Source organism: Balaenoptera musculus, chromosome 15, assembly GCF_009873245.2.
Source record: "Balaenoptera musculus isolate JJ_BM4_2016_0621 chromosome 15, mBalMus1.pri.v3, whole genome shotgun sequence".
Taxonomy (NCBI): Eukaryota; Metazoa; Chordata; class Mammalia; order Artiodactyla; family Balaenopteridae; genus Balaenoptera; species Balaenoptera musculus.
The window spans coordinates 22721272-22749076 of NC_045799.1; the positions used below are offsets into that span (position 1 = coordinate 22721272).

The 27805-nt window shown below is 51.0% G+C and overlaps 1 protein-coding gene across 3 annotated transcripts in view; it reads left to right on the plus strand.

Annotated features, from left to right (window-relative positions):
* SOGA1 (suppressor of glucose, autophagy associated 1) overlaps positions 1-27805 on the plus strand; it is a 72912-nt gene that overhangs the window by 12876 nt on the left and 32231 nt on the right. For all 3 annotated transcript variants that reach the window (XR_005016649.1, XM_036827515.1, XM_036827516.1), the window contains exons 2-5: positions 7508-7732; positions 14454-14612; positions 24669-24731; positions 25393-26580. Coding sequence is in view for 2 of the 3 variants with exons in the window: in XM_036827515.1 (XP_036683410.1) it covers positions 7508-7732; positions 14454-14612; positions 24669-24731; positions 25393-26580 (1635 nt within the window). In the remaining variant the exon portion in view is untranslated. The remainder of the gene's footprint in view (positions 1-7507; positions 7733-14453; positions 14613-24668; positions 24732-25392; positions 26581-27805) is intronic.

A 27805-nucleotide genomic window follows, 5' to 3' on the forward strand; every position in this document is an offset into this window, starting at 1 on the left:
GCTCCAGGTGTGCGGGCTTCAGTAGTTGTGGCTCTGGGGCTCAGTAGTTGTGGCTCGCGGGCTGTAGAGCGCAGGCTCAGTGGTTGTGGCACACGGGCTTAGTTGCCCCATGGCATGTGGGATCTTCCCGGACCAGGGCTTGAACCCGTGTCCCCTGCATTGGCAGGCAGATTCTTAACCACTGCGCCACCAGGGAAGTCCCTCCTGGAACATTTTAAATGTGGCGTGAAAGCTGAGCTCTGCTTCTCCAGCTTTATGCCCTGATGGTGGAGAGCGAGAGTCTGGGGTGGCGACCCAGACCCCACAGATGAGGCGGCTCCAGAGGGAACACAGACTCCATCTTATTTTGTGCCATGTGCTGAGAGTAATTCTCAGAATAATGTTTTTAAATGTTTAAAACAAAATATAAAGGAAAGCAAGCATATTGAAATATAGTTATCAAAGTATATTTTTTAAATTATGATATAGTAATATGTGTGTTTATTAACTCATAAGATCTGGAAACAGGTCTGTTAACTACTGTAATTTCAAAGTACTGATGAGTGTATACAATATTTTGACGTTTCTGCAACAACTGTTATGGGGTATGAAAATATCTGTGGTTTCTTTTGGTGCCAAAGCTATAAGTACTGCTGATACAACCGTGGCTTGTCCAGAATAGAAGGAGGTGTTAATTTTTAGTTAGCATTAGTGAAAGTAAAGACGTGATTTTTTTTTTCCCCTTCCCATCCAAGTTCATGGACTCCCTGCGTTCTGGTGCAGATGAAAGAGCCTGAAGTCTGCAGCCCGAGTCCCGCTTGGACGTGTCTCTGTGTGACACAGCCCACCTCCCCTGTGCTCCTCTGCCGCTCTTTGCCTCTAGAACAGAGGTGGTGATTCCTGTCCTGCCTGTCCGTGGGGCTTCTGTGAGGACCCGTGAGATGATTCACATGGAATGTCTTTGTAAACTGTGAAGCCCCGTGCTGCCATGCAATGCCACGCTATTATTAACGGTAGTGTGAGCTCATGTTTGGCCCTCCGGCCCAGTGTGGACCAAAAGACTCTTCCTGGCCAATTCCCTCAGGATTCCTGGGAACCAATCCGTTTCGGGGAGCGGGTCTGCCCCTGAGAGGCTGATTCCTGCAGGCTGACCTCATGGGTCATCAGGGGATGTGAGGGAGGATGGACAGAGGTGTACTTGTGGGCAGGGAGTGGGTGGGTGAGCTGAGGTTCGAGAGACCCTGCCCATCCTCCTGAGGTGGCATGGGGGTCCGAGGCCAGCCCTGGAGCACCCTAGGCTCTGCCTGACTCTTTGTAGCTGACCTGGGGCTGGGATCAGGAGGGCCTGCCCTCTCTGGGCTGTGAGAGAGGCTGGGCAGGGCAGAAGCCATACTCCTTTCATTCATTCATCTACCCACCCATAGACAGTGATGGGTGCCTGCTCCGTCCCGTGTCCTGTCCAGGGCTGTGCTGGGGACCAGACACGAGTCAGACCCAGCACCTGCCCTCCCCGCCAGCTCTTGGGGAAGATAGACTTGAAGACGAGCAAATGCGACCTAAAGTTGTTAGCACAAGAAGAATGGAGTTCAGAGCGTGGGGTTTGAATCAGATTGGGGGAGGAGGGAATACTCTGGAAGGATGAGAAAGTTAGCAGTTAGCCTGGCAAAGGCTCTCAAGCAGAGGGAATAGCCCAAGCAACCCTGGGAGTAGAACACACAGTTAAGATGCACTGGCCCAGGGTTACAGGGCTTGTTTGGATTCCAACTCCACTGCTCCTTTGCTTGAGCAGCTCTGGGAAACTTCTGAGCCTCAGTTTCCTCATCTGCAAAGTGGGAACATTTTCCCTACCTACCTCACAGAGCTGGTAAGGGTCAAACTATTGTGCACATACTGTGCTTGGACTGGCCTGGTAATTAGTGAGCTTCCCGATAGGTGGTGGCTATTTCTTGGTCGTGGTGTACCTGGACATGGAGGGCAGAGGCAAGACAGAAGTGGGGAGGAGACCCGGGGTGGGTGGGGGGGCGGTGGGAGAGGGGTGTGCTCGGATTCCAGGGTAAGAAGCTTGGACCTAACGCAGAGACCAGTGGGAACTAGTGGAGGAGATAGAAAGCTATCTGCTTTTTTTTTTTCCAAGTTTTTTCCAATAAACAGGTATTACCTCTATAATCAGAGCAAAATAAACATTCTCTGTAAGGGAAAGGCTGACTACCCCGGCAGCAGCATGGGTGCCCGATCCTGTCCCCCGTCCTCCCCGCTTCACTCCCTGTTCTCAGTCCAGGTTAAATAATCAGGTTAAGCTTCGAGGGGAGGAGAGGTTACCTTGAAGGAGCGGCCGGAGGGGATGGGTTTGGAGGCCTGGCAGGCTGTGCCTGATCTGAGCACCTTTGCTCAGCTTCTTTAGTCCGGACTTTCTGACTGGGGGGTGGGGGGGGGGGGGGGGGGGGGGGGGGGGGTTTGAGAATCGGGGGCCCCTGGGCTCTGAGGTGGGCACTGCTGGGCAGTGTGGCCTCTTCCTGTCTGCAGTGGGGGATGAAGTCTGGGTTTCCCCACCGACGTTGGGGGGGGTCTCCAACAACCTTGTTGTATAGCCACTGGGCTGGCTTAGTTTAGTGGTGTTGGCCCCCTCTCTCCGCATTTCCCCGCGGCTGGGGTGAGAGGCTCAGTGGACACTGAAATGTCTTTTTTTTTTTTTTTTTTTTTTAAGGAGGAAACTTTTTTTTAAAATTAATTTATTTTTTTAAAATTTTTGGCTGCGTTTGGTCTTTGTTGCTGAGCATGGGCTTTTCTCTAGTTGCAGTGAGCGAGGGCTACTCTGTTGCCATGCGTGGGCTTCTCACTGCAGTGGCTTCTCTTGTTGTGGAGCACAGGCTCTAGGCGCACGGGCTTCAGTAGTTGTGGTACGCGGGCTTCAGTAGTTGTGGCACACGGGCTCAGTAGTTGTGGCTCGCAGGCTCTAGAGCGCAGGCTTAGTAGCTGTGGCGCACGGGCTTAGCCGCTCTGCGGCATGTGGGATCTTCCCGGACCAGGGCTCGAACCCATGTTCCCTGCATTAGCAGGCAGATTCTTAGCCATTGCGCCACCAGGAAAGCTGCACTGAGCTGTCTTTGAAGGGAAGCCTGAGCTCCTCACCCCCCACCCGCCGGCGATTCCCTACCAGCTCCCTCGGTTGGATCAGACAGTCCCTGGATGAAGTCCTGGGAGACTGGGAGGCTCGGTGAGGTCCAAGAACCTCTGGAGGGAAGCAGAGTCCTACCCTCGGCCCCCTCCCCATGTCCCAGCAGCCCCTTTCCCAGCCCCCACCTCAGACCCCGAAAGCTCAGCTTCTGCTGCACACATCCCAGCAGACCCAGCCGTGCGGGCCACAATTCAGCCTTTGTGGACTCACCCTCTCACGTGGATGGTGCCAGGAGGGGCTGACCACATTCTGCCTGCAGCTGGGACAAGCCCCCGGGGGGCCTGGGCCCCCCTTGGCCACCACGGAGAGATGGAGCTGGCATGAATGCAACATCCTGCATTTTCAGAAATGGACTGTGGTGAAGGGCAGGCCTGGAGAGACAGCTGCTCATGTGAGAAAGGTCATTCATTCATTCACTTCTTCAATAGATGCTTATTGAGACCCTGCTCTGTGCCAGGCTCTGGGCTGAGGACTTGTGTGCTGAGACACGTGACTCTTGCGCATTTAAGGAAAGAGACTGGAAGGAAGGGACTTCCCTGGTGGCACAGTGGTTAAGAATCCACCTGCCAATGCAAGGGACACGGGTTCGAGCCCTGGTCCGGGAAGATCCCACACGCCGTGGAACAACTAAGCCCGTGCGCCACAACTACTGAGACTGAGCTCTAGAGCCTGTGAGCCACAACTACCGAAGCCCGTGTGCTTAGAGCCCGTGCTCCGAAACAGGAGAAGCCACTGCAATGTGAAGCCCGTGCACTGCAACGAAGAGTAGCCCCCGCTCGCCGCAACTAGAGAAAGCCCGTGCATAGCAACGAAGACCCAATGCAGCCAAAAAAGGCCTGCCCTTCACCATTAAAAAAAAAAAAAAAAAAGACTGGAAGGAAACACCCTGCATTCGAGTCACTCGGGGGCCCCCATTTCCAGGGTTTCTGATTCAGTAGTTCTCAGTTAGGGCATGAGGATTTCTGACAAGTTCCCCCCGCAGTGTTGCTAATGCTGCTGGTCCAGGGACCACACTTTGAGAACCACTGTGATTCAAGACCAGGTGGAGGAATGATGAGTGGTTTATGTTTTCTGTTTTCAAAACTGTCTTTATGATCGTCATTTACTTTTTTTAATAATTTTTTTTATGATTAACATTTTTAAATTTATTTGTTTATTTTGGCTGCGTCGGGTGTTCGTTGCTGCACGCAGGCTTTCTCTGGTTGCAGCGAGCGGGGGCTGCTCTTCGTTGCGGTGCACGGGCTTCACATTGCAGTGGCTTCTCTTGTTGAGGAGCACGGGCTCCAGACGCATGGGCTTCAGTAGCTGTGGTGCACGGGCATATTGCTCTGCGGCATGTGGGATCTTCCCGGACCAGGGCTTGAACCCGTGTCCCCTGCATTGGCAGGCGATTCTTAACCACTGCGCCACCAGGGAAGTCCCGTTATTTACTTTTATAAACAGAAAAATCAGTTTTTTAAAAAAATATTTATTTATTTGGCTGCATCGGGTCTAAGTTGCAGCACGCGGGTTCCTCGTTGCGGCACGTGGGCTTCTCTCTAGTTGTGGCACTCGAGCTCTAGAGTGCGCGGCCTCAGTAGTTGCGGTGTGTGGGCTCTCTAATTGTGGCACGCGGTCTTAATTGCCCCGTGGCATGTGAGATCTTAGTTCCCCAACCAGGGATCGAACCCGCATCCCCTGCATTGGAAGGCGGCTTCTTAACCACTGGACCACCAGGGAAGTCCCAAAAAAATCAGTTGTTTAAAAGTTAGAAAAGTAAGTGGTCCCCAAAAATGACTCCAGTGCCCTGGGTGTGGTCCTGTGTTGTGGGATGTCACCTCCCATGATCTAAATGTCATACATCTTTTAATGTAGCCCAGCATCATTAGCTTGTGCATCCCCTGCACTTCCCTTTGGCTCACCCTGCACTTTGGGTCCACTCCGACCCCCAAGTCCTCCCTGTCAACATGTTCTGTAAACACTATGGTGAGGATTTGAACACAGGCCCATCTGGAGGCTGGTTTAGCTTGGATTTAGCCAACTGGCCCACACTTCCTGAGTGCTGTTTCCTTATGCTTCCTTAATCTTGCCAGCTGAAATGAGTGTGGAACCCCTCACTTCCTCATTTCTTTAACTGGTGTGATCATTGACTGTCCCACTTCCTCCTTCTCCACTTTTAGTTCTGTCTGCTTGGCATGGGGGGAGGTTGAGTCTGTGTATGTATTGGGGTAGAGGTGGGGGTCCTGATGAGGTGACCATTCCTCTGCAGCTTGATGCAGGCAGAATCATTCACTTTGTGGGGTGCTGCTGAGCCCACCCCCCCAGCAGGAGCGAGGCTGTGGTGCCAGGTGGGAATGGGACAGTATCTGTTGGGGTTGAGAGAAGCAGATACCCTGTCGTCCCCTCTGTCTTCCTTTCCTGTGTCAGAAACCATTTGAGAAAGAGTCCCAGGAGTAACTGGTACAGATGGATATAAAAACCTCCATGAACTTTCATACTAAGAACCAGCCTGAAGGTGCCACTTCCTAACCCTAATTAAACCACCCATCCAGTCTCAGGGGCGCTGGGAACCCCAGGCCATTCCCCCATAGGGAGCCACCCATTTTCTTTGGGGAAAGGGAGGCTCAGAGGGCTGGTGAACCCAGCTCTCCAGATTGCGGGTCCCTCTCCAGGGCCTGCACAGTGGTTTGTTTGTTTGTTTGCTTCTTGGACCCACCCACTTTCCCATCAGCACCATTCCTAGGTGCTTTCTGTGACTCCTCTGGGATGCCTTTGGCAGGTCATTCATCTCCTGTGACTCGGTTTCTCTTTTTAGTGTACAATCGTATTTAATCCGTTCAGTCACACTAAGGGCAGATATTATTATTTCCATTTGTGACTCAGCTTTCACATCTGCTGTTAGACATAGTAATCATCCATTTCTTCTCCTGGGTCTCCCCGCTCATCCCCCTACACTTTGTGTCTAATGATTGTTTCACGTCGGTATGTCTTTTTGTGATTGTTTACCTAACAAGACATGCCTTCATGCACTCAGTATTTGTTGGGAGCCTGCAGGATGCTGGGCCCTGTGCTGGGTGTGGGGCATACAGCGGGGAGTGAGGTAGACGTGGGGAAGCCCCCCAGGCACTCACGGTCTCTCTGGGAGACAAACTCTTAAATGAAGAATTGCTGATATACCCATGATGACAAAGGGGAAGTGAAGGACATCTGGGAGTTGATGACAGAGGTGGTCAGGAGCTGCCCTGAGGAAGTGAGGTCATCCCCCTCAACCCCCTCCACCTAAAACCCAGACTCAGATTCTTTACTCAACCCTTCAAGGCCCTGGATGGCTGACCCCTGTCAGTTTCCCCAGCCTCACCTCACCCCTGTAGCTACCCTGGCTGCCTTGCTGTATCTTGACACACTGAGCTCTTCCCTGCCTCTGGGCCTTTGCACACACTGCTCCCTACCTCTCTCTCTGCATGGCTGTTCCTTCTTGCCTCAGCTCAAATGTCCCTTTAGAGGCGGCCTCCCCGACCTTGTCCTCTAACATAGCACCTTCCCCCATTACTCTTTCATATTACCCAGGTGTTTTGGTTCTGGTTTTATGGTTTTTTGTCTTCACAGCTCTTAACAGTATCTGAGGGGTTTTTTTATCTTTCAGTTTACTCTGTGTCCTGCCAATGAGACTTGGGGCTCCATGCAGACAATACAGAAAGGGCCACGTTTGTCTTGGTCACCACTCTCCTTCCCCACCCCCTGTGCCTGCACAGAGCCTGGTACACAGTTGGTGCTCATAAATGCTTGTTGAATGAGCCTCTTCTGCTTCCCCAGTGTATTACTTTCCTATTGCTGCTATAAGTTACTGCGAATTTGACTTAAAACAATCCCAGATTATTATCTTATAATTCTGGAGGTCAGAAGTCTGAAAGCCAAGGTGTTGTCAGGGCTCCATCCCTGTAAAGGCTCTGGGGAGAATCCATTCCCTTTCCTGCTTCTAGAGGCTGCCTGTATTCCCTGGTTCATGGCCCTTTCTCCGTCTTCAACATACATCACCTCAACCTCTGCCACATCGCCTTCTCCCGCTCTGAGCCCCTTGCCTCCGTCTTATACAGATGCTTGTAATTACACTGGGCCCACCCAGATAATCCAGCAAAATTTCCCAATCTCAAGATCCTTAACTTAATCACATTTGCAAAATTCCTTTGCCATGTAAGGTAACATATTCACAGATTCTGGGAATTAGGACGTGGGCATCTTGGGGGGCCATTACGCAGTCTGCCACACCCAGACCCCCCGAGGTGTGCCTAGGACAGCATCGAGTGTGCCCTGCACTCAAGTACCCCTGGCCACTGCCATAGGGCCCAGCGACCTGACCTCTCCTTCCCTGTGCAGGACGAGATTGAGGAGCTGCGGGCAGAGATGCTGGAGATGCGGGACGTCTATATGGAGGAGGACGTGTATCAGCTGCAGGAGCTGCGGCAGCAGCTGGACCAGGCCAGCAAGACCTGTCGCATCCTGCAGTACCGGCTGCGCAAGGCTGAGCGCCGCAGCCTCCGCGCTGCCCAGACTGGCCAGGTGGACGGCGAGCTCATCCGTGGCCTGGAGCAGGACGTCAAGGTAAGCCCAGGGCCCTCCCAACCCTCACAGGTGCCCTTGCTGGGGGATAGGACCATGAGCCTGAGTGCCCAGGTCAGCTCACTCCTCATGTGTCCTTGGGCAAGTTCCATCATCTCTTTGGGCCTCAACATCCTCATCTGTAAAATGGGGATCCCTAGGAACTGATAGGCCATCTACCACGGTTGTCCCAAAGTGGTATCATAAGATGATACCTACGAACAGCAGCTGCTGTGTGAGTATGAGCCACACACCTGGTGCTGGGCTCCAAGTTATCCGTGCATAGTTCCATGGAGGTTTCTTCCTTGCGCTGATGGAGAGTAGTGAAAGTCTGGAGTTGAATAAGGCTGATTTAAATCTTGGCTTCAATATGCCCTAATTTTATGATTTTGAGCAAGTCACCTAAGTTTCAGTTTCCTCATCTGTAAAACACGTGTAACGGCAGCCCCTGCCTCCCAGGGTTCTATGAGGATCAAATGAGATCAGGTAGGTAGGAGGTCACTGTAGGCCCTCGAAAAGGTTAGCTAATAATTATTATTATTATTCTCATTTGCCGGATAAGGAAAGTGAGTCTCAGAGAAAGGAAGTACCTGTCCAAGGTCATGTGACCCTCCGTGTAGCTGGCAGGGCTCAGACTCATCAGCCGCCCATGCTTGCTGCCTGACCTTGCTGCTCTTGGCCTCAGAGAGCAGGAAAGGGATGGCCTGGAGGCTGGCAGATGGGGCTTCCAGAAGAGAAGTCTGCCCTGCCTGTCTGTATGAGCCCTGGTCTGGGGGCTGAGAACTCCAGGGGACCTGGCCCAGCACCCTGCTCTCAGAACTCAGCCCAGTGTTATCCAGGGATGTAGGAGCTGGGGGTAGGGGCATCTGGCACAGCCTGGGCGCCTGTGGAGTCTTCCTGCAGGGGTGACCTCTGAGGTGAGGCCTGAGGTGGAAGAAGGGATGTTGAAGGAAGAGGGCCCCTGTAAGGGGAGGTGAAGAGTGAGCAACAGACCCACACCGGCCTTTGCGTCTCCCATTTTCTTGCATATGCCGTGGGCACAGTGGGATTGTAGGTCTGCTGTACAAGTGAGGAAACAGCTCAGAAAGGTTATATCTCCACCAAGGCCAAAGTGCACCTGTACCTGAGAAGGCAGCTCTTGGGATAAATTGTTATATAAATATTCAAATTCCAGGTACCAGATTGAGAGGGTGTGGGGTGAGGGAGAGCCCTGGAAGCTTAGAGGAATCTGAGTTTGGGTCCAGGTAGCTGGGGCTTTGGGGCGAAGACACCGAAAAGTCAGCCTTAGATGAGGAAGGGGTGGAGGAAGGCTGGAGCTGGGAGCAGACTGGCTGGCTTGCCTCTGTGGGAGGAGCTGAGAGCAGCTGGTGTGTGTGTGTAGAATGGGGAGGGGGGGAGGCCCTCTGGAGTCTGGGCGGAGGGGAGCGGCCCCTTCTGTTGGGATTTGAACTAGCCAATCAGCAAGTGGCTTGGCCCCTTCCCTCCCTCCTCTCCCTGCGCCTGCAGCTGGAGCGCTGAGCTCATCCGCACGGGCCTGGGCTGGACAGCTTTGGCCGCCTCTCTGTGTCCCAGGTGCTGGGGATGTTCTGGGGCATTTTTTGGAGGCTTTCAGAGTGCTGACTTCCCTGGCATCGCCTGGGAGGGCTTGAGAGACCCAAGTGTGGAGGGAACTGGATGCTGCTTGGGCGGGTATCCCCGGGGGCCCTCTGACTTGCTCTGCCAGCAAGAGTAGACTGGCGTGAGGCCACCTCTTGGAGACTCAGTTTCCCCTTCTGTTAAAAGGAGGGCTTAGAGCAGCTGAATCTTCAGGGCTTTTGCAGCCCCAGTGGTTTAAGCAAGCAGGTAGATTACTGGTGAGGGTGCCATGAAAGAAACCTCAGGCCTTGGCCCTCCCTCTCCCTCACCCCCACCCCCAGGCTCTCTCACTCTCTGCTGGTTCTCACAGCTGGCAGGACCCACAGAAGCTCAGCAGGAACATTGTTCAGCATGAGGAGGGCAGGGGTGGAGGGGGCGGAGACCTGCTCTACCACTTGCTTGCTGTGTGGCTTTGGGAAAGCTCCTTGACAGCCCTGAGCCTCAGTTTTCCCATGTGGAAAATGGAGATGCAACAAGTCTCTACCTGTAGAGATTTTTGTGAGGATGAAATGAAATAGCTCAAGTAAAGAGCGTGCTGAGCACAAAGTCTGGCTCGGGATGCTCCCTCAGCAAGTGAGCAAATGTTGCCTGGGGTGTTACTGTTCAGGAGAAGAACTTAAAAGGCACTAGTGGGACAAATGGCTGGACCAGGGTGGAGAAGGAGGCCAGAATCTCTGCCTCCCTGGGTAGATAAGTATAGCCTGGAGGTTTGTTCACCATGGAGATTCCCAGGCCCCACCCTCAGGGCTTGGGATCCTGTAGGAGAGCGTCAGGTCCTGGGAATCAGGGATGAATTCCCACCTGAAGGGACTCTTGTGGGAGGCCCGAGGACACACCAGTAAAACAATTCTTAGAAACAGATGTTGCTGGAGAAAAAGTTCTGGCTTTGGGTTTAATTCCTGGGTGACCTGAGCAGGTTACTTTCTCTCTTTGATCCTCAGTTTCCTCATCTGTACAATGGGAGTGACATTCCCACCCTCCTGGGGTTCCTGGGAGGATTTAGCCACACAGAACCCAGATGTTGCCTGGACAGGGGGTGCTTCTTAGTGAGGGTTCCTATCCCACACCCTGGGGATTCAGAGTGACAGAGACCCCTTAAAGCCTTAGGCCCAGGAGCTGAGGGGCCGATGAGCGAGGTGTCTGTGGGCTGGAGGCTGCTCGTTGCATTTGGCAGGAGCCAGGCCCCAGCGCTGTAACAGTGACCTCATGGCTGAGAGCATTTGTTTGTGCTTTGGGGATTTGCCCTGGTTTCCAGAAGCTGCAGCTGCTTCACCTCCTGTAGTATCTCAGCCCCCCAACCTTGGGGATAGTTGGAAGGATCATGAGAGGATCAAATGAGACAGGCAGGTGGGGCCCCGTGAGCCCCTGACACAGTGAGCCCACTGTTGCGCTTATTTTTAATACTCCTATTATTGATATTAATATAATGTGTCTTCAAGCTTCAGGCCAACAGCGGCTCAGATTGAGAGCAAGACTCCAGCGTTGACCCACCTGCTTTCAGATCTTGGTTCTGTAGCCTCCTAGCTGTGTGGCCTTGGGCAAATGACCTTTTCTTTCTGAGCCTCAGAGTGGGGATGATATTCAAAGCACGTTGCCAGGGGATGAAAGGCATGTGGTGGGTGCTCAGGGAGCAACAGCTGATTCTGCCTGATTACCTGTGAGAGCCAGGGGGCCCAGGACCACTGAGGCTCAGAGAAAGAAAGGAAGAGGCCCAGACAACCGGGCTCCTGCCCCCCCAGGCAGGCATGCTCTTTGCTCCTGTGGGCCTCCATCAGGGGCACAGGGCTCTGTGGGGATCTGAGATTAAGGGCTCTTTTGTCCACACTGGAATTCTGTAAGCTGCCTGGGGCTAGGCCTTCTTAACAAAGCACTCCTGGGGGTAGAGAGCAGATAGAGAAGGGGGTTCCATGGAGCATGGGGCAGAAGGCAAATGGGGACTCAAGGAAGGGATGAAATCCATAGAGTCACTTATGAACCCAAGAGGATCCAGGAATCCACATGAATCGTGACTTCCTGGTGGGGAGTGGGTCACCTGCCCAGGTCAAGGCCATGGTGGGGATGGAGTGAACCCCAGGTGGAGAGGAGCTGGCCCAGGTGGGAGCATAGTTGGGAGAGGAGCCCCCAGTCCAACCAGCAGCTGATCCCCCATCCCAGTCAAGGACACAGCCCTCTCTGGACATTTGGGGGTGTGGGCAGTTGGGGGGAGCATCCCCAGCCAAGCTAGGGCATGTGCAGCTCCCCATGTTTCCGTCATTCACTCCTTCATTTCCCTCCCTTTTTGCTTGCTGGGGTCTTGGATTTGTTTGTTCATCCAACAAGCATTTATTAGGCACTTAGTGTGTGCCAGACCCTGCGCTGCTACCGGGACACAGAGATATGAAGGAGCCCCGGCATGGCCTGGGGCCTGGACCTCTGTGCTCCACCACTCCTGCCCCCAGGGGCTAAGCAGATGAATGAATGAATAAATGAATGAATGAATGGAGTATTGATCAGGACAGGGACTCACTGGGTAACCTAATAGCCTAAAACTTGGGACCTGGGGCTCAACACCCGGACACTAAACTCAAGAGTGAGGTTGTGGGGTATTGGGCCAACCTGGATAAAGTCAGTGCACAGAGGTGAAGCAGTAATCTTGACAATGCATTAAAAATCATTATACTTTTGAGCACCTGCTATGTTCCAGCCACCAGCCCAAGCACTATGTCTTTTTTTTTTTTTGAATTTTTGAATTTTATTTTATTTATTTTTTTTACAGCAGGTTCTTATTAGTTATCTATTTTACACATATTAGTGTATACATGTCAACCCCAATCTCCCAATTCATCCCACCACCACCCCACCCACCGCCGCTTTCCCCCCTCGGTGTCCATAAGTTTGTTCTCTACATCTGTGTCTCTATTTCTGCCCTGCAAACCGGTTCATCTGTGCCATTTTTCTAGGTTCCACATATATGCATTAATATACGATATTTGTTTTTCTCTTTCTGACTTACTTCACTCTGTATGACAGTCTCTAGATCCATCCACGTCTCTACAAATGACCCAATTTCATTCCTTTTTATGGCTGAGTAATATTCCATTGTAATATATGTACCACATCTTCTTTATCCATCTGTCTGTCAGTGGGCGTTTAGGTTGCTTCCATGACCTGGCTATTGTAAGTAGTGCTGCAGTGAACATTGGGGTGCCTGTGTCTTTTTGAATTATGGTTTTCTCTGGGTATATGCCCAGGAGTGGGACTCCAAGCACTATGTCTTTTATTCCTCACAGCAGGCCTCGTGACTAGGCTATATCAACCCCCTTTTACTGATGACCAAACCGAGACTTCAAATGGTTAAGTAACCTGTCCTGGGTCACACACCCAGTGAGGGCTGGAATCAGGCTTGAATCTAGTTCTCCCACCTGCAAAGTCCTCGTTCTGCTAGTGAGGGATTGCTCCCCCCACTTTGTGGATGAGGAGGGTTTGGTGGCCTAGAGAGACTGTGGGAGGAGCCTCGTGGGCCAGCTTCCAGCTGTCCTAGGAGATCTTCAGGGGGCTGAGAGAGGCAGTGGGCAACGGAGGGAGGAGGGGGAGGCAGGGCTCGATTTCCTTTCTGGCCGTTGTTTTTCCTGGCCTGCCTTGCACACTGCCAAGGGGTCCGTGCCGAGTTGGGCCTGGGCCCAGGCAGAAGGCAGAGCCAGGGAGGGCCCTCTTCCCTTCCGGCAGGGAGGAGGTGCCGTGGCCATTTCCGAGACTGGCAGGCACGAGGCACTGGGCTGTCTGCCCCACACATACCTCTTGCTGGCAAAGCCCTCATACCCCTTGTGGGCTGGCCCTTCAGCCAAAGCCCCTGAGCTCCCTCCAGCTTGGCCCACACTAGCTCTGTTTGACTCTGAGCAAGTCATTTGCCCCCTGAGCCTCAGTTTCCTTGCCAGTAAAATGGGGGCAGAGTTGGGGTGAAGAGGAATGAATCTGGCACATAGCAGGTATTCAACAAATACTAGTACTTAGTCCACTTGGGGATGGAGGCTAGTTGTGATTTACCAGCTCAGAAGGGCCTTCCTCATCCCCAGAGAAGAGACCCCCTTTCCCATCTTTCACCCCAGCCAGCAGGGGACAGGACAGAGGGGTCCTCAAGGAAACGGGGTGCTGTTGCAGCAGAGTCCTGGAACCGGGATTGGAGTTTGCAGCTCCATTAGCTCCTTCTGTAGGGATGACTTGGACATCTGCCCAGCCTTTGTCACTGGGGGTATGTTCTGTATCCCAGACAACTGGAAATAGGCCTCAGGGTCTGTGTCACATTGTGACCCTCCGCAAGTCATGCCCCCTCTGGGCTCAGCGCCTCCCAGCAGCAACCACCACTTACCCAGTGCGCACTGTGCAGGCACTCAGCCAAGCCTTTGTGCAATCGCTGATTCAGTCCTCCTGTCGGCCCATGAGGTTGGTGCTGTTATTATTGCACCCATTTTGTAGTTAAGGAGACTGAGACCCAGAGTAGGGAAATAATTTGCCCAGGAACGTATGCTGGTCACTGGCAGAGATGGGGTTCAAGTGGCTCTGGGGATGCCCATCTTGCTCTGGGTTTCCCCTCCCTTTAAAATGAGCTTCTTGGGGGGTAGTGGTGGTGGGATGAATTGGGAGATAGGGACTGACATATATACACTAATTTGTATAAAGTGGATAACTAATAAGAACCTGCTGTATAAAAATAAATAAATAAAATTAAATTTAAAAAAAATAAATAAAATGAGCTTCTGGTCCTGTCATAAGCTCTGGTGAGGACTGGGCAAGAGGGTAGACAGGAGAGGCTTTTGGAAGCATTAAAAAGCCCAGATAAAAGTAAAGGCATTGCTAAGAACAGGCACTGCCTCTATAGCTTTCTGGGAGCTGAACTATGATGTGGACATAGGAAACACAGGGTGCCTGGGTTTGGGTTTTGGTTCTACCACTTCCTGGCTGTGCGACCCTTGGTGAGTTACTTGACCTCTCTGTGCCTCAGTTTCCTCTTCTCTAAGTGGGGGTGATGAGAGTACCTGCCTACCCTGGGGTTGCTCTGTGGTAGAGGTGGGATGGCCTGCTCATGCCCTGCTCATCACCCACCTTTGCTCAGGTCTCTAAGGACATCTCCGTGCGGCTGCATAAAGAGCTCGAGGCGGTGGAGAAGAAACGGGCGAGGCTGGAGGAGGAGAATGAGGAGCTTCGGCAGCGGCTCATTGAGACCGAGCTGGCCAAGCAGGTGCTGCAGACGGAGCTGGAGCGGCCGAGAGAGGTGAGGGCCCCGTCCACCCCGGCAGGGCCAGCCCCATCCAGCCAGTGTCTCTGAACCTCTGTCTCTGCACAGTTATGCCTCCCTGGCAGAGCTGTCTATTCATTCACTGCTCCAGCACACGCTCCCTGAGCACCTCCTGTGTTCACTGTGTGCTGGTTACTAAGGACACAGGGGTGCGTGAGAGACATCTGGTTCCTGTCCTCGAGGAGCCCACAGGCTAACGAAGGAGACAGTCAGCCATCAGAGGACCACAGCTGGGAGAGGATTGCCTGAGAAAACATGCAACAGTGCTGAGCAAGGGACCCAGCCCTCTGTGCCTCAGTTTCCTCATCTATAAAATGGGATAGTAATACTTCGAGTCATTGGAAGGACTAAGTGGTATAGATTTTGTGGACATGCTTTAGGGACTGCCCGGCACTGCCACTCGGTATAAAGTCACTGCTGGGTCTGGGCCTCTGGCTGGTGTCTCAACACATTTCCAGGACACAGATGCTTCTTGAGTGTGACCCCAGGCACCAGCCTCTCTGTCTTTGGTCATGAGAGTCCCGCCACCTGGCATCCCATTCTTCCTTCTGCTGTGTGTTAGGTGTACAGCATGTTAAGCTCCATGCTAGACACTTCCCATGATTTTCAGAAAGGCCCGATGAGGTTGTGATTGTACCAGTTTTATGGATGAAAACACAGCCCTGAGGGAGGGAGCGATGTCCTCCAGGTCACGTAGGGCCCAGTGGGCTGTACAGATTGGAAACCATCAGCCCAGGTGATGCCTAAGGGCTGGAATCCTCCAGAATCCAGGGGTCTGTGTCCCAGGCGGCCCGGGTGCCTTCTGCCCCCAGAGGCACAGCTGGGCCTCAGCTGTCTGGCTGCTCATGAGGCATGCTAGGATCGAACGTTGTTCTGGGGCACAGTTCTCACCTTCCCAAGGGCAGGCGTGCCAGCATTCCAGGACAGACACCACGGCCCTGAGGCCATAACAATCCTTCTGCTGCCCTCCCCGCTGGGTGTGTTGGTGTGACGTGCCAAAGGCTTCTCGGTGTGGAGATGGGAGGTGTTTGCTACTCAGGGCTGCCCAGGGCTGCGTGGGAGGCCCCCTCCCCCAGGCAGCCTCCTGCCCTCCATGGCCTGGCCGATAACAGGGGACCATCTTCACACATCTCATTGCTGCCACCCTTGATAGTGAAAAGGAGAGACAGTTTCAGAAGGTGCCTCGGATGTCAGCCTGTTCCCATTGTAAAGGAGAGGGAACAGAGGTCCGAGAGGGAGAGCCTGCCTGAGTTCACCCAGCCTTTCCTTGGCTGAGATGGGGCTGAGACCCTGAAGCCACCTCCCCTAAGTTTCAGTTTCTTCATCTGTGACATCAGGATAATAACAGTACCCAGTTTATGAGGTTGTTCATGATCATTCATAAGATTGGGTAACCATAGAACACTGTGAAGAAGTTAAAAAGAATAAGGTAGTATAGCGGTTCCTGAGAAAATTAAACAGAATTACCAAATAAGCCAATTCCACTTCTGGGTATATACCAAAATTGAAAGCAGGGACACGAACAGATATTTGTACCCTCATGTTCATAGCAGCATTATTCACGGTAGCCAGAAGGTGTAAGCAACCCAAATGTCCATCGATGAACAAAAATGTAGTATATACTTACAATGTATGTATAATCTTAAGAGGGAATGTGATTCTGAAACAGGCTACAACGTGGGTGAACCTCGAGGACACTGTGCTCAGTAAAATAAGCCAGACACAACAGGACGAGTATTATATGATTCCACTCAGATGAGATACAGAGAGTAGTCAAATTCATAGAGACAGAAAGTAGGTTAGAGGTTACCAGAGCCTGGAGGGAGGAGGGTATAGGGAGATATTGTTTAATAGGTACAGCATTTCAGTTTGAGATGATGACAAAGTTCTGGAGGTGAATGGTGATGATGCCACTGGATTATACACTTGAAAATGGCTAAAAATAGCAGATCTTATGTATATTTTACTGCCATAAAAAAGAAAAAAATGGTTAAAATAGTAAATTTTATATTAGGTGTACTTTCCCACGATTTAAGATAAAAGGCAGATACATATGTACTGATGTGGAAAGATCTCTAAGGTACATTTTTAAGCAGGAAGAGAAAGCTATAGAACCATACATATTGTGCAATCCCACTAATTATTTTGGAAAGCCATACAGAACGAACTGATTTTGAAGCATGTGTCTATATGTGCAAATGAATAGCCTGGAGGAAAGTCTGGAGGAAAACCCACTGAACTGAGGCATTAGAAATGGTGGGAGTATGGTAGGCAATGGCTTTTGCTTTTTATTCTATGATTGCTGTATTTAGGGGTTTTTTTTTTGGGGGGCATGGTTATTATTAGTGAAATTTTAAATAAAGTCAAGCATGTAAAGAGCCCTTTGTGGTGCCTGGCACACAGTTGGTGCTCAGGAAACACTGGTTCACTTCCTCTTGAAGGCGATGTCAGTGAGGCTGGCCTTGCCCTCCCTGATGTGCCCCTTGGTGTCTTAGGACCTGCTGAAGGAGGTGTGGCGCTGTGTTTATTTGCTGATTGCCCTCTCTCCTCCCTCTCCTTCCTGATATGGTTTCTATGGAGACGAGGGTCCCTTAGCAATTCTTCTGCCAGAGTTGTTCCAGTCCCGTCATCGAGATCTGCCTTTACCATCCTGACAGGTTGCTGTGGCGATGCTGTCACCCGGCTGGGAACAGGAGCCCCTGGCCTGAGCTGATGTGGTTGCTATGGAGATGGCTCTTTGCTAGAGAGGAGGGAGAGTGGCCTGCCCCAGCTGTGTTCTGCAGTGGCACCGTTGCCAGCTGGGCTGCAGCTCAAAAATCGTAACACGAGCCACCGCCACCCCCAATCCAGTATCATTCCCCGTCTTTGCATCTTAGGCAGAAAGCCAATATCAGTGTTGATGGGATTTATTATAACATAGCTGCTGTGTCTGAGTGCTTGCTCTGTACCAGGCACTGCACTAAGCATTTCGTGTGTGTCTTCACGTTGTGTAGCCAGCAGCCTCCCAAGGTACATAGTGATTTTGTCCCCGTTTTATTTTATTTTGTTTATGTATTTTTCTGGCTGCACCACACAGCTTGCGGGACCAGGGATTGAACCCAGGCCCTCGGCAGTGAAAGCGTGGACTTGCTGTATATAGATGGGACAGGGGAAAGACAAGGATGGGATCCTAACCCAGGACTCTCCATCTCCCAAAGCCACACTAACTCTTACGGCGATGCTCGTGCCCTCCTTGCCCCATCCAGGGGCCTTCCTAGAACCCGGCTGTGTTTCGGAACCTCTGAAGAGGCCACTCACTCCAACGAGTACTTCCTTCTCTGGCCCAGGCTTCTTGGCCTGATTCCCACTCTCATGGGGTAGGAAGGGCACTCACCATAGCATCAGTTCACCTGGGTTCAAATCTCAGTTCTGCTGGCGGCGTCATCTGATGCAGCCTAGCCGTGGCCTGTGTGCTGCAGGGCAATCTCGAACTTGGAGTCACACGGGCCTGAGTTTGAATCCTGGCTTTGCCACTTATTTGCAAATAACTGTAGCATTGGGCAAATCATGTTACTACTCCAGTGCTCAGTTTGTTCATTATAAAATGGGAATATGGGGACTTCCCTGGTGGTCTGTGGGTAAGACTCCACGCTCCCAATGCAAGGGACCCAGGTTTGATCCCTGGTCGGGGAACTGGATCCCGCATGCATGCCGCGACTAAGAGTCCGCATGCTGCAACTAAAGATCCCGCGTGCCGCAACTAAGACCCGGCACAGCCAAGATAAATAAATAATAAATTTTTAAAAAATGGGAACGTGAATCCCTAGATCTCAAAGGTGTTTGTGAGAATTAATCAAGACAAGCAGGTAAAATGCTTAGTGGAGAATAAGAGCTCGGTAAATACTGATTATCAGTATCACCACCCTCGCAACCTCTACAATGGCTGTGGGCCTGGAGAAGCATTTACCTTAGTTCAATAAATATCCTTCTGCTGCCTCTAGCAAGGAGCTCTCCATATCAAACTGCCAGTTGCCCATGGAAGGAGCAGTTAGGTAGCAAATCAACGCCTGCTGTTGGCAGCGTCTGCCCCTGTACTTTGATTTGGGGTCCATGTCAAACCACTCTGTTTCCTCCACCCAAACGGCCTCCCCCAGCCCGGAGCCACACCGCCTCTCCAGCTGCTTCAGCCGCTTTGGAGGAAGAATGCCTCAGTCTTTGAGATGCACCCCTACCCCAGGCTCCCCCCCTGGAGTAAATTTGGTACACACAGCACAGTCTGTGTTTTCAGTGAGACCTTTTCAAACATCCCCTCTAAGTTGGATGAAAATCTACCCAACTGTTTTGGCAGCAGGCTCATTTTATTCCTTGAAGGTTGGTCTTTGTTTCCTGGCAGCATGGAAGCGTGGAAGGTGTTTGTTAGAAGACAGGGGGCCTCTCCAGAGCTGTGCTCAGGCAGCCTCTCCGTGTGGGCTGGAGGGGCGGAGGTACCCTCTTCTAATCTCCTGGAGAAGGGCAAGGGAGGGCAGAGCTCCTGCTCCTACTAGGAGCCGTTAGACCAAGGAAGCTTAGAGACACCACCCTGGCTGCTCAAAAGCGGCCTTGTGAGTTGCTGGTGGGTGGGGAAGCCCCTGCTGCGTGCCAGGCCAAGGATTGTGCCCTCGGGGTCCGGCACTTGTGACTGGCATTCTTGTTGGTGCCCGGGTGCTGTCCTGCCCTGCCCCAGCCCGCCCACCTGAGGCCCAGGGCCAGAACATCTGCCCCTGGGGGCTCGACAGAGGGGTTCTGACGGGCCTTGGCTCCCTGGAGGGGCACCGCAGTCCCCCAGGCCGCCTGGCCAGCTGCTGCCCTGCAGAGAGGAGGAAGGACCTTATGCTCTGTGAGCCTGCCTTGTTTTCCCTCCAGAGCCGCAGAGCAGTGTGGGAGCCCAAATGGCTTAGATGAGGTGGGGGGCAGGGACAGGGGCAGTTCCATCCAGAAAAGGCTGGAACCACTTTGGTCCTGAAAAGGTTTGCTGCTTCAGCCCCTCTTCTCTGCCCACTGCCCTCCCTTTCTGGTGGGCACTCAGAACTCACCCTCTGAAAATGTGTTGGAATGGTGTTCATGACTTTTCTCGGGGAAGTACATTTTTAAAACATTTTACTATAACTTTCTCCTCCCACCCAGCAGGTAATGTATGCGTAGTAGAGAAAGACTAGGAACTACAAGTAAGCCATAAGGAGAAGAAGTTTCACCTGTAATCCAATATTCAGAGGGAATTCCTCCGAGTAATTACCAAATTACTATTTGGGTGGGAGTACTTCCCAATATGTTATACTTCCCATACGTTTTTCTACGTATGCGCACACACATATTGAAATGTATATATGCATTTTTTTTTTACTAAAAAAGTAATATAAGCTCAGTGAAGCAAAAATTTCATTACAAAAACATATAAATGCATGCCTAGCATACCTCTAAGGGTGGACACGTCAGACTCTGGTTGCATTGGTTGCCTCAGGCAAGAGAGCTGGTTACAGGGTTCACTGTATTCCTTTTTGGGTTTTTTGAAGTTTGAAGTATGTGAGTGTGTTCTCCAAAATGTAAGAAATAATAATAACGATACGTAAGATAAAAGAAGAAAGGCTCCCCTAACCACTTCCCTCAATTCGACACCTGACTCAGCCTAACCTGTGATTTGGTTTGGTTTGTGTCTTTTCAGGCCTTTCTCTATGCTTATATGATGTATATTCCTCTATGTATTTTTTTTTCATTAAGATGGGATTATGTTACATGCACCATTTCTGTAACATACAGAATAGTACAGCGTGACCACAGACTGTCTTTTTAAATGCTGGATGTTTTGGGGTTTTCTTCTGCTTAAGGTGCTTATTATAAAAGTCAAAGATCACAGAGTCGAGTAAACATAGGAAGGAGAGTCTAAAAGAACACCATCTATTTCAGTATTTTAAACACAGAGCCAGAGATCTAGAAGGAGCTCCAGCTGACCCTCAGCTGTGGTCACCCTCAGGAGGAGAAGGGATGGGGGTGTAAACAGGGGGGCTTCTGCTTCGTCAGAACAGTACAGATTTACGGTGAGAATGTGTCTTTATATATTAATTTATTTTTTAAAATATTGTATAATTTTTAAAAATTTAAAGAGAAAACGCTGGAGGACTATGTCTTCCCTCCTGAAAAAATGTGGGGGAAGAAAAGTGCAAAGTGCAAGTTCCCTGTACTCTCATCATTATCAGCCTGGTGCATATTCTTTTTTTTTTTTTTTTTTAGAAATTAAACTATTTTTTTTTTTTTTTTTTTTTTTTTATTTTTTTTAATTTATTTATTTATTTATGGCTGTGTTGGGTCTTCGTTTCTGTGCTAGGGCTTTCTCTAGTTGTGGCAAGCGGGGGCCACTCTTCATCGCGGTGCGCGGGCCTCTCACTATCGCGGCCTCTCCTGTTGCGGAGCACAGGCTCCAGACGCGCAGGCTCAGCAATTGTGGCTCACGGGCCCAGCTGCTCTGTGGCATGTGGGATCTTCCCAGACCAGGGCTCGAACCCATGTCCCCTGCATTAGCAGGCAGATTCTCAACCACTGCGCCACCGGGGAAGCCCTGGTGCATATTCTTTAGACCATATTCCCCCACCATACACATGTACACATGTGTATGCACACACACACACACACACACGTCTTATTTTTATAAAAATGGTAACGTTCTAGTTTTGTTTTTAATAACAGCTTTATTGAGATATAATTCACATACCATATAGTTTGCTTTTTAAAGGATACAGTTCAGTGGTTTTTAGAATATTCAGAGTTGTACAGCCATCACCACTCTAATTCCAGAACATTTTCATCGCCCTAGAAAGAAAACCCCAAGTCACTCCCCACTCCCTCTTCCTCTTCCTCCCTGGCAACCACTAATCTACTTTCTGCCTTTGTGGATTTGCCTATTCTCAACACTTCATGCAAATGGATTCATACGCTATGTGGCTTTTTGTGACAGGCTTCTTTCACTCAGCATGATGTTTTCAAGCATGTTGTAGCATTGAGCAAGGCTTCATTCTTTTCCGTGGCTAATATTGCCTTGTGTGGCTATGCCACATTTTGTTCATCCATTCATCAGTTGGTGGACATTTGGGTTGCAGGTTTTGTTTTGCAGTTTCCTTCTTTCCCTTACCAAGCTGTCTCAGAGATTTTACCATGTCAGTGAATCTCACTCTCCCTCTGTCCTTCTTCATGGCTTTAGGCTTTGTGTTATCTCACTCCTTTATGTGTGATAGCTGGGACCTCTCAGTGCCCCTGGAGACCCCTGGTTCCCCTTACTGTCACCCCACTTCCCTCCTCCAGAAAGTCTACAGTGGTCTCCTAATCCGTGGCTCAGTTTTGTATTGATAGATGATGAAATGGAGTTTCAGAGAGAGGAAGGGGTTCACCCAGGATCATCAACTCCGTGTTGAGGGGGTCCCAGCTGAGTTCACAGCCCCTCCCATCAGCTTGTGATGGGTGGGCCCAGATCTGCAAGCCTGACCACCTGACTCCCGGGCCCCCACCTCACCACTCCAGGAGGGGTCTCTGAGCACCCCCTTCCCAGGCCCCTTTTGTAGGAGGGGGTCTTTGGGGAAGGACTTGTTTTGTGGCCCTCACCCCCGCCTTCGCTACTCTTTCCTCCTTGCCTTGGAAAGATCCCCCATCAGTCCTTCTCAAATAGTGGCTCCCTGCTCTTAGCGCCCAGCGTCTGAAATATCAGCCTCTGCCTTCTTGCCTCATTTGCATTTCAAAAGGTCTCTTTAGGAACTGATTGGGCTCTAAGATGAACTTAAGAGCCTGTCTCCCTGGCTCTGTGGTTCCAAGCTTAGCTGCACATTAGAATCACCTTGGAAGCTATTTAAAAATACTGATGCCTGGGACCTACCCAGACCAATGATGTGAGAATCTCTGGGATTGGGACCTTGGGCATCTTTTTTTTTCTTTTTAAGTTTCCCTAGGTAATTCTGATGTGCACCCAGGTTGAGAACCACTGTGCTGGCTCCACTCTGTCCCTTGTCCAAGAAGGCACATTTTCTCCTTCCAGGTCTTTGGAGCTAGAACAAGAACTCTGTCAAGAACTGGTCCCAGGGACTTCGCTGGTGGTCCAGTGGTTAAGACTTCACCTTCCAATGCAGGAGGTGCCGGTTCGATCCTTGGTCCGGGAGCTAAGATCCCACATGCCTCATGGCCAAAAAACCAAAACATAAAACAGAAGCAATATAGTAACAAATTCAATAAAGACTTAAAAAGAAAAAAAGAACTGGTTCCAGGTCAGCTCTGGTTTTGCTGTGGGACCTCTCTCTAGCCTTCAGTAAACTGGGGGCTTGGATTAAATCAGTGGTTCTCACCTTCAGGGATTGGGTGTGAGAGGTGGGGGACCGGGAGCCCATGTATTCAGACTACCTGGGAGCATGCTCGAAAATTACCTGCCTGACTTGAAAAGTCAAATGTAACCCAAGGGTGATTTTATATGCCACTAACATGAAGCACCCCTCTCATGGGAAGAAGTGTTCAATGGACTCATGCATCTAACTGAGTGACTTTTTTAAACATGGAGAAAGTTCAGAAATGATTTTTATAACAATTCCTCAAATTCCCCTCCATTGGGCTTGTGCCATTTTGCATTCTTGCCAGTGAAATATGAGTGATCCTGTTTCTTCTTAGTTTCATCAATAGAATGTGTTGTCAGGTGTTTGGATTTTTGCCAATCTGATAGGTGAGAAATTGTATCTCAGTATAGTTTTAATTCACATTTCTCTACCATGAATAGGGTTGAGCATCTTCCTATGTTTGGAGCCATCTATCTTTTTTTGCATGTGAACTGGTTTTCATATCTCTAGCCCATTTTTCTATAGGTTTGTTGGACTTTTTCCTCTATTTTGTGAATCTCTTTACATATTTAAGATATTAACCCTTTGTCAGTGTAATACATTGCAAGTACTTTTTCCCAGTTAATCATTTCTATTTTTACTTTCCTTAGGGTATTTTTTTCCCGTGTAGAATTTGCTTATCTAATCAAATGTATCAGTTTCTTCCCCTATTGCTTCTGTAGTTTTGAATCATGATGATTATTATAGGCTTATTTTGCTTTAATCTGCATGAAAACCTACCATTTAAATTGTAAAAACTGATCAGTTCCTCATCATTTCTAAGCCTCTTGTACAGTTATGATCTGTTTAACCATATTCATTTTGTTTATTAGTATCCATGCTGAATTAAAGTCCTCACTAGAATGTCAGTTCCATGAGCTCAGGACTCCCCCTGAGATGGAGATGTGCATACAAGAGGCTTCTGGAAATGTCCCCTTGGAATAACACCATCAGGGATCGAAGCAGAGGGAGAAGCTGAGCTGCAGAGCATTCACACCAATGGCCTCAGCTGATCCCATGGGGAGCTCTGGAGCTGGAGTGGGAAGGGGGCATGGACCAGTCACTGGATGTGGGTTCCCCGCCCCCCCAGCACCCCCACCCAGGGAGGGCACATGACCTTGGATGAGGTGGTTGCCCTCAGCCAATGGCCATCGCTGGGAGAGGGACTCAACTTTGAGGTCTTAGCCAGGGGAATGTGTGCCCCAGTCCTAAAGGGAGGATCTAGGCATAACACTCCAGCATCCCCCTCAAGTACCCTGTCTGTCATGGTCCCTGCTGTATTCTCCATGCCTAACTATGCCTGGCACGTGATAGGTGCTCAGGGAGTCTTTGGTGAATGAATGAAAGACAAACAAGAACAGAAACCCAGATTTCTAGGTCTCGGGCTCAACCCAACTGGATCACAATTTCGGGGTGGGAGAGAGGGGAGGAACCCTGGGCAGGTGGGTTCAGAATCGTATCAAGTGCTTCTGGCCTGTTCCCCATTTGCAGCCCATTGGGTGGTCTTGAGACTCCTCTGGCTCAGCAGTTGATGCTGGTCCAGGCTGGACGTGGCTGGGCTGCGCTGGCCAGGGAGGGCAGGAGCCCCCAGCGGAACCCTAGGCACTGTGACTGCTCTTTGGATGTGCATCACCCTTGTGAGCTTTCAGTTCAGTTTTTTTTAATCTCGCTCCAGCATTCCTTGAAGAAAAGAGGAACCCGCTCCCTTGGGAAGACGGACAAGAAACCTTCCATGCAGGTACCTCCCGTCAGCCTCCACAGCCTCTGTGCAGCCCCCAGCAGTAGCTTTCAGTCTGAAGGCCCCAGGCCTAACTCCATGTAGCTCGGGGAGTCCCCAGAGGTGCCCACCCTGCCCCAGTTTCTACTCCATCCTCCCCTTGTTCACTTTCTTAGCTTCGCTGTGTACTTTACTTCCCCAAACTACACCCTGAGCCCATGGTTCTCACATGCTCTGCTAGAGAAAGTGTTATATGTAGCACAGGTCAGGCATAGAATATAGTTCGTTTCTAGTGGTCCTGGATGGTCAGGGTGTCAGGCACTTTTTATATATTGTCTCATTTAATTTTTTTCATGGTCTGTGAGGGAGGGAATGTTATTGCCCCATTTTACAGATGAGAAAACTGCAGTAGTAATGGTAGTAGTAGTAGCAGCAACACTGACCCTGGCAGAATGTTGCCTACTCCAGGAAGCCCTCCTGGACTCCCCAGGCTACATGCGGTGCCCCATCTGTGCTGCAATATTTATGTCCCCCTCTCTGCTTCCCCTCTGGACCCAGAGCTCCTTGAGGGTCAGGGCTGTGTTCCCAGCACTTAGTTAGTGCTCCCTGAAATGCTGTGGCTGAGCCTCCCAACACTAACCTTGCTGGGTCGTGCCTGTCCCTGTTCCCCCTCGGGCCCCAGGAGGACAGTGCCGACCTGAAGTGCCAGCTGCACTTTGCAAAGGAGGAGTCGGCCCTCATGTGCAAGAAGCTCACCAAGCTGGCCAAGGAGAATGACAGCATGAAGGAGGAGCTGCTCAAGTACCGCTCGCTCTACGGGGACCTGGATGGCGCCCTGTCGGCCGAGGAGCTGGCGGACGCACCCCACTCGCGGGAGACGGAGCTCAAGGTTCATCTGAAGCTGGTGGAGGAGGAAGCCAACCTGCTGAGCCGCCGCATCGTGGAGCTGGAGGTGGAAAACCGCGGCCTGCGGGCCGAGATGGACGACATGAAGGATCACGGCGGCGGCTGCGGGGGCCCCGAGGCCCGCCTGGCTTTCTCCGCTCTGGGCGGCGGCGCCGAGTGCGGGGAGAGCTTGGCGGAGCTGCGGCGACACCTGCAGTTCGTGGAGGAGGAGGCCGAGCTGCTCCGGCGCTCCTCAGCCGAGCTGGAGGACCAGAACAAGCTGCTGCTGAGCGAGCTGGCCAAGTACCGCTCGGAGCACGAGCTGGACGTGACGCTGTCGGAGGACAGCTGCTCCGTGCTCAGCGAGCCCTCGCAGGAGGAGCTGGCAGCCGCCAAGCTGCAGATCGGCGAGCTCAGCGGCAAGGTCAAGAAGCTGCAGTACGAGAACCGGGTGCTCCTCTCCAACCTCCAGCGCTGTGACCTCGCCTCCTGCCAGAGCACGCGGCCGATGCTGGAGACGGACGCCGAGGCCGGGGACTCGGCCCAGTGTGTGCCAGCGGCCCTAGGCGAGGCCCACGGACCCCACAACTCCCGGCTCTGCAGGGCCCGGGAGGCCGAGGCGCTGCCGGGGCTGAGGGAGCAGGCCGTCCTGGTCAGCAAGGCCATCGACGTCCTGGTGGCCGATGCCAACGGCTTCACGGCCGGCCTCCGCCCGTATCTGGACAACGAGTGCGCCGACTTCCGGCTGCACGAGGCCCCCGACAACAACAGCGAGGGCCCCAGGGACACCAAGCTGATCCACGCCCTCCTGGTGCGGCTGAGCTTGCTCCAGCAGGAGCTCCACGCCTTCACGCGGAAGGCGGACTCGGTCCTCGGGGGCCCCAGCAAGGAGCAGCCCGAGCCCTTCTCGACGCTGCCCGCCTTGGGCTCCCAGGGACCCTCCAAGGAGATTCTTCTGGCCAAAGACCTTGGCTCAGACTTCCAGGTAAGATGTCCCAGTCACAGGCCCTGTTACTTTTTTTATATATGTAGGTATGGGCTTTTTTACTGAACCATACATACAGAGAGGCACGCAAAGCACAAGTACACAGCTTAATGACTTTTCCCAACGTGAGCTCACCTGTGTAAGCGTCACCCAGGACAAGAACGAGAACGTGACCAGCGCCCCAGAAGCCCCTCCTCAGGTCCCCTTTTAGCCACTATCCCCACTCCCAAGGGTAACCCCTCTCGATTCGGTTTTGCCTGTCTTTGAACTTTGCATAAATTGAATCACACAGAACGCACTCACCTGTGCCTGACTTTTCACTCACCATTATGTTTGTTGTCTCAGGTGGCAATAATGTGTGTGTTCTCATGACTGAATATGATCCCATGGGGTGAATATACCACAGTTCCCTTAGTCATTTACTGTTGATAAAGGGATTCATTCCAAAGCCCTATCTTTTTGCCAGGTCGCCCTTTCTTCTCTTCATGCTTCTTTTGCAACGCTGTATTTTAAAACGAGTATTATTTTTAAAAAAAAGCTTTGGTCAGATCCTGTGCAAAGGCCAGAAACTTGGCTTTCTAAAGGTAATGAACTTCCAGCCTTGATATCTATAAACTACTACTTAAAAAAATTAAAATAGCAAAAGCACTTGTCCCCCCAAAAAGCATCACTGCAAGAGTAATCCATAAACATGCAAAGAGTTTCAGAAGTGCCTCTGGTAAAAAGATGAAGCCTCCTCCTCCCTGCTTCTTACTCCTTCAAGGTTTTGCTATTAACACTGGTTTTGGAGCACTGCTGTCATATAGGCACATGTGGGCTGCTTAAAATTAAATTAATAAAAGGTACGATACATATAATTGACAATTCACTTCTTCAGTTCAGCCACATTTCAAGGGCTCGGTAGCTGCATGTGTCAAGTGGTGCAGATCTAGAACATTTCATCATCACAGCATGCCCTTCTAACTCTTTCTCTCCATGTACTCTCATATATTTGTTTTTGCCTCAAATTGTTTTATGTTATACCTCCTGCTACCACACAACTTGTTTTTCTTGTGTAGTGTATCTATTTGTTCATTTATTTACAATGCTCTATTTATTGTTCATATGCTTTTTGTTCTTAGTGCTGGAGGTGCCATGGTAAGCAAATAAACAGTTATGATTCCTGCACCCTAGCCTATATCATCTAGTGGGGAAAGAGATGTTAATCAAAATATCATGCCATTGA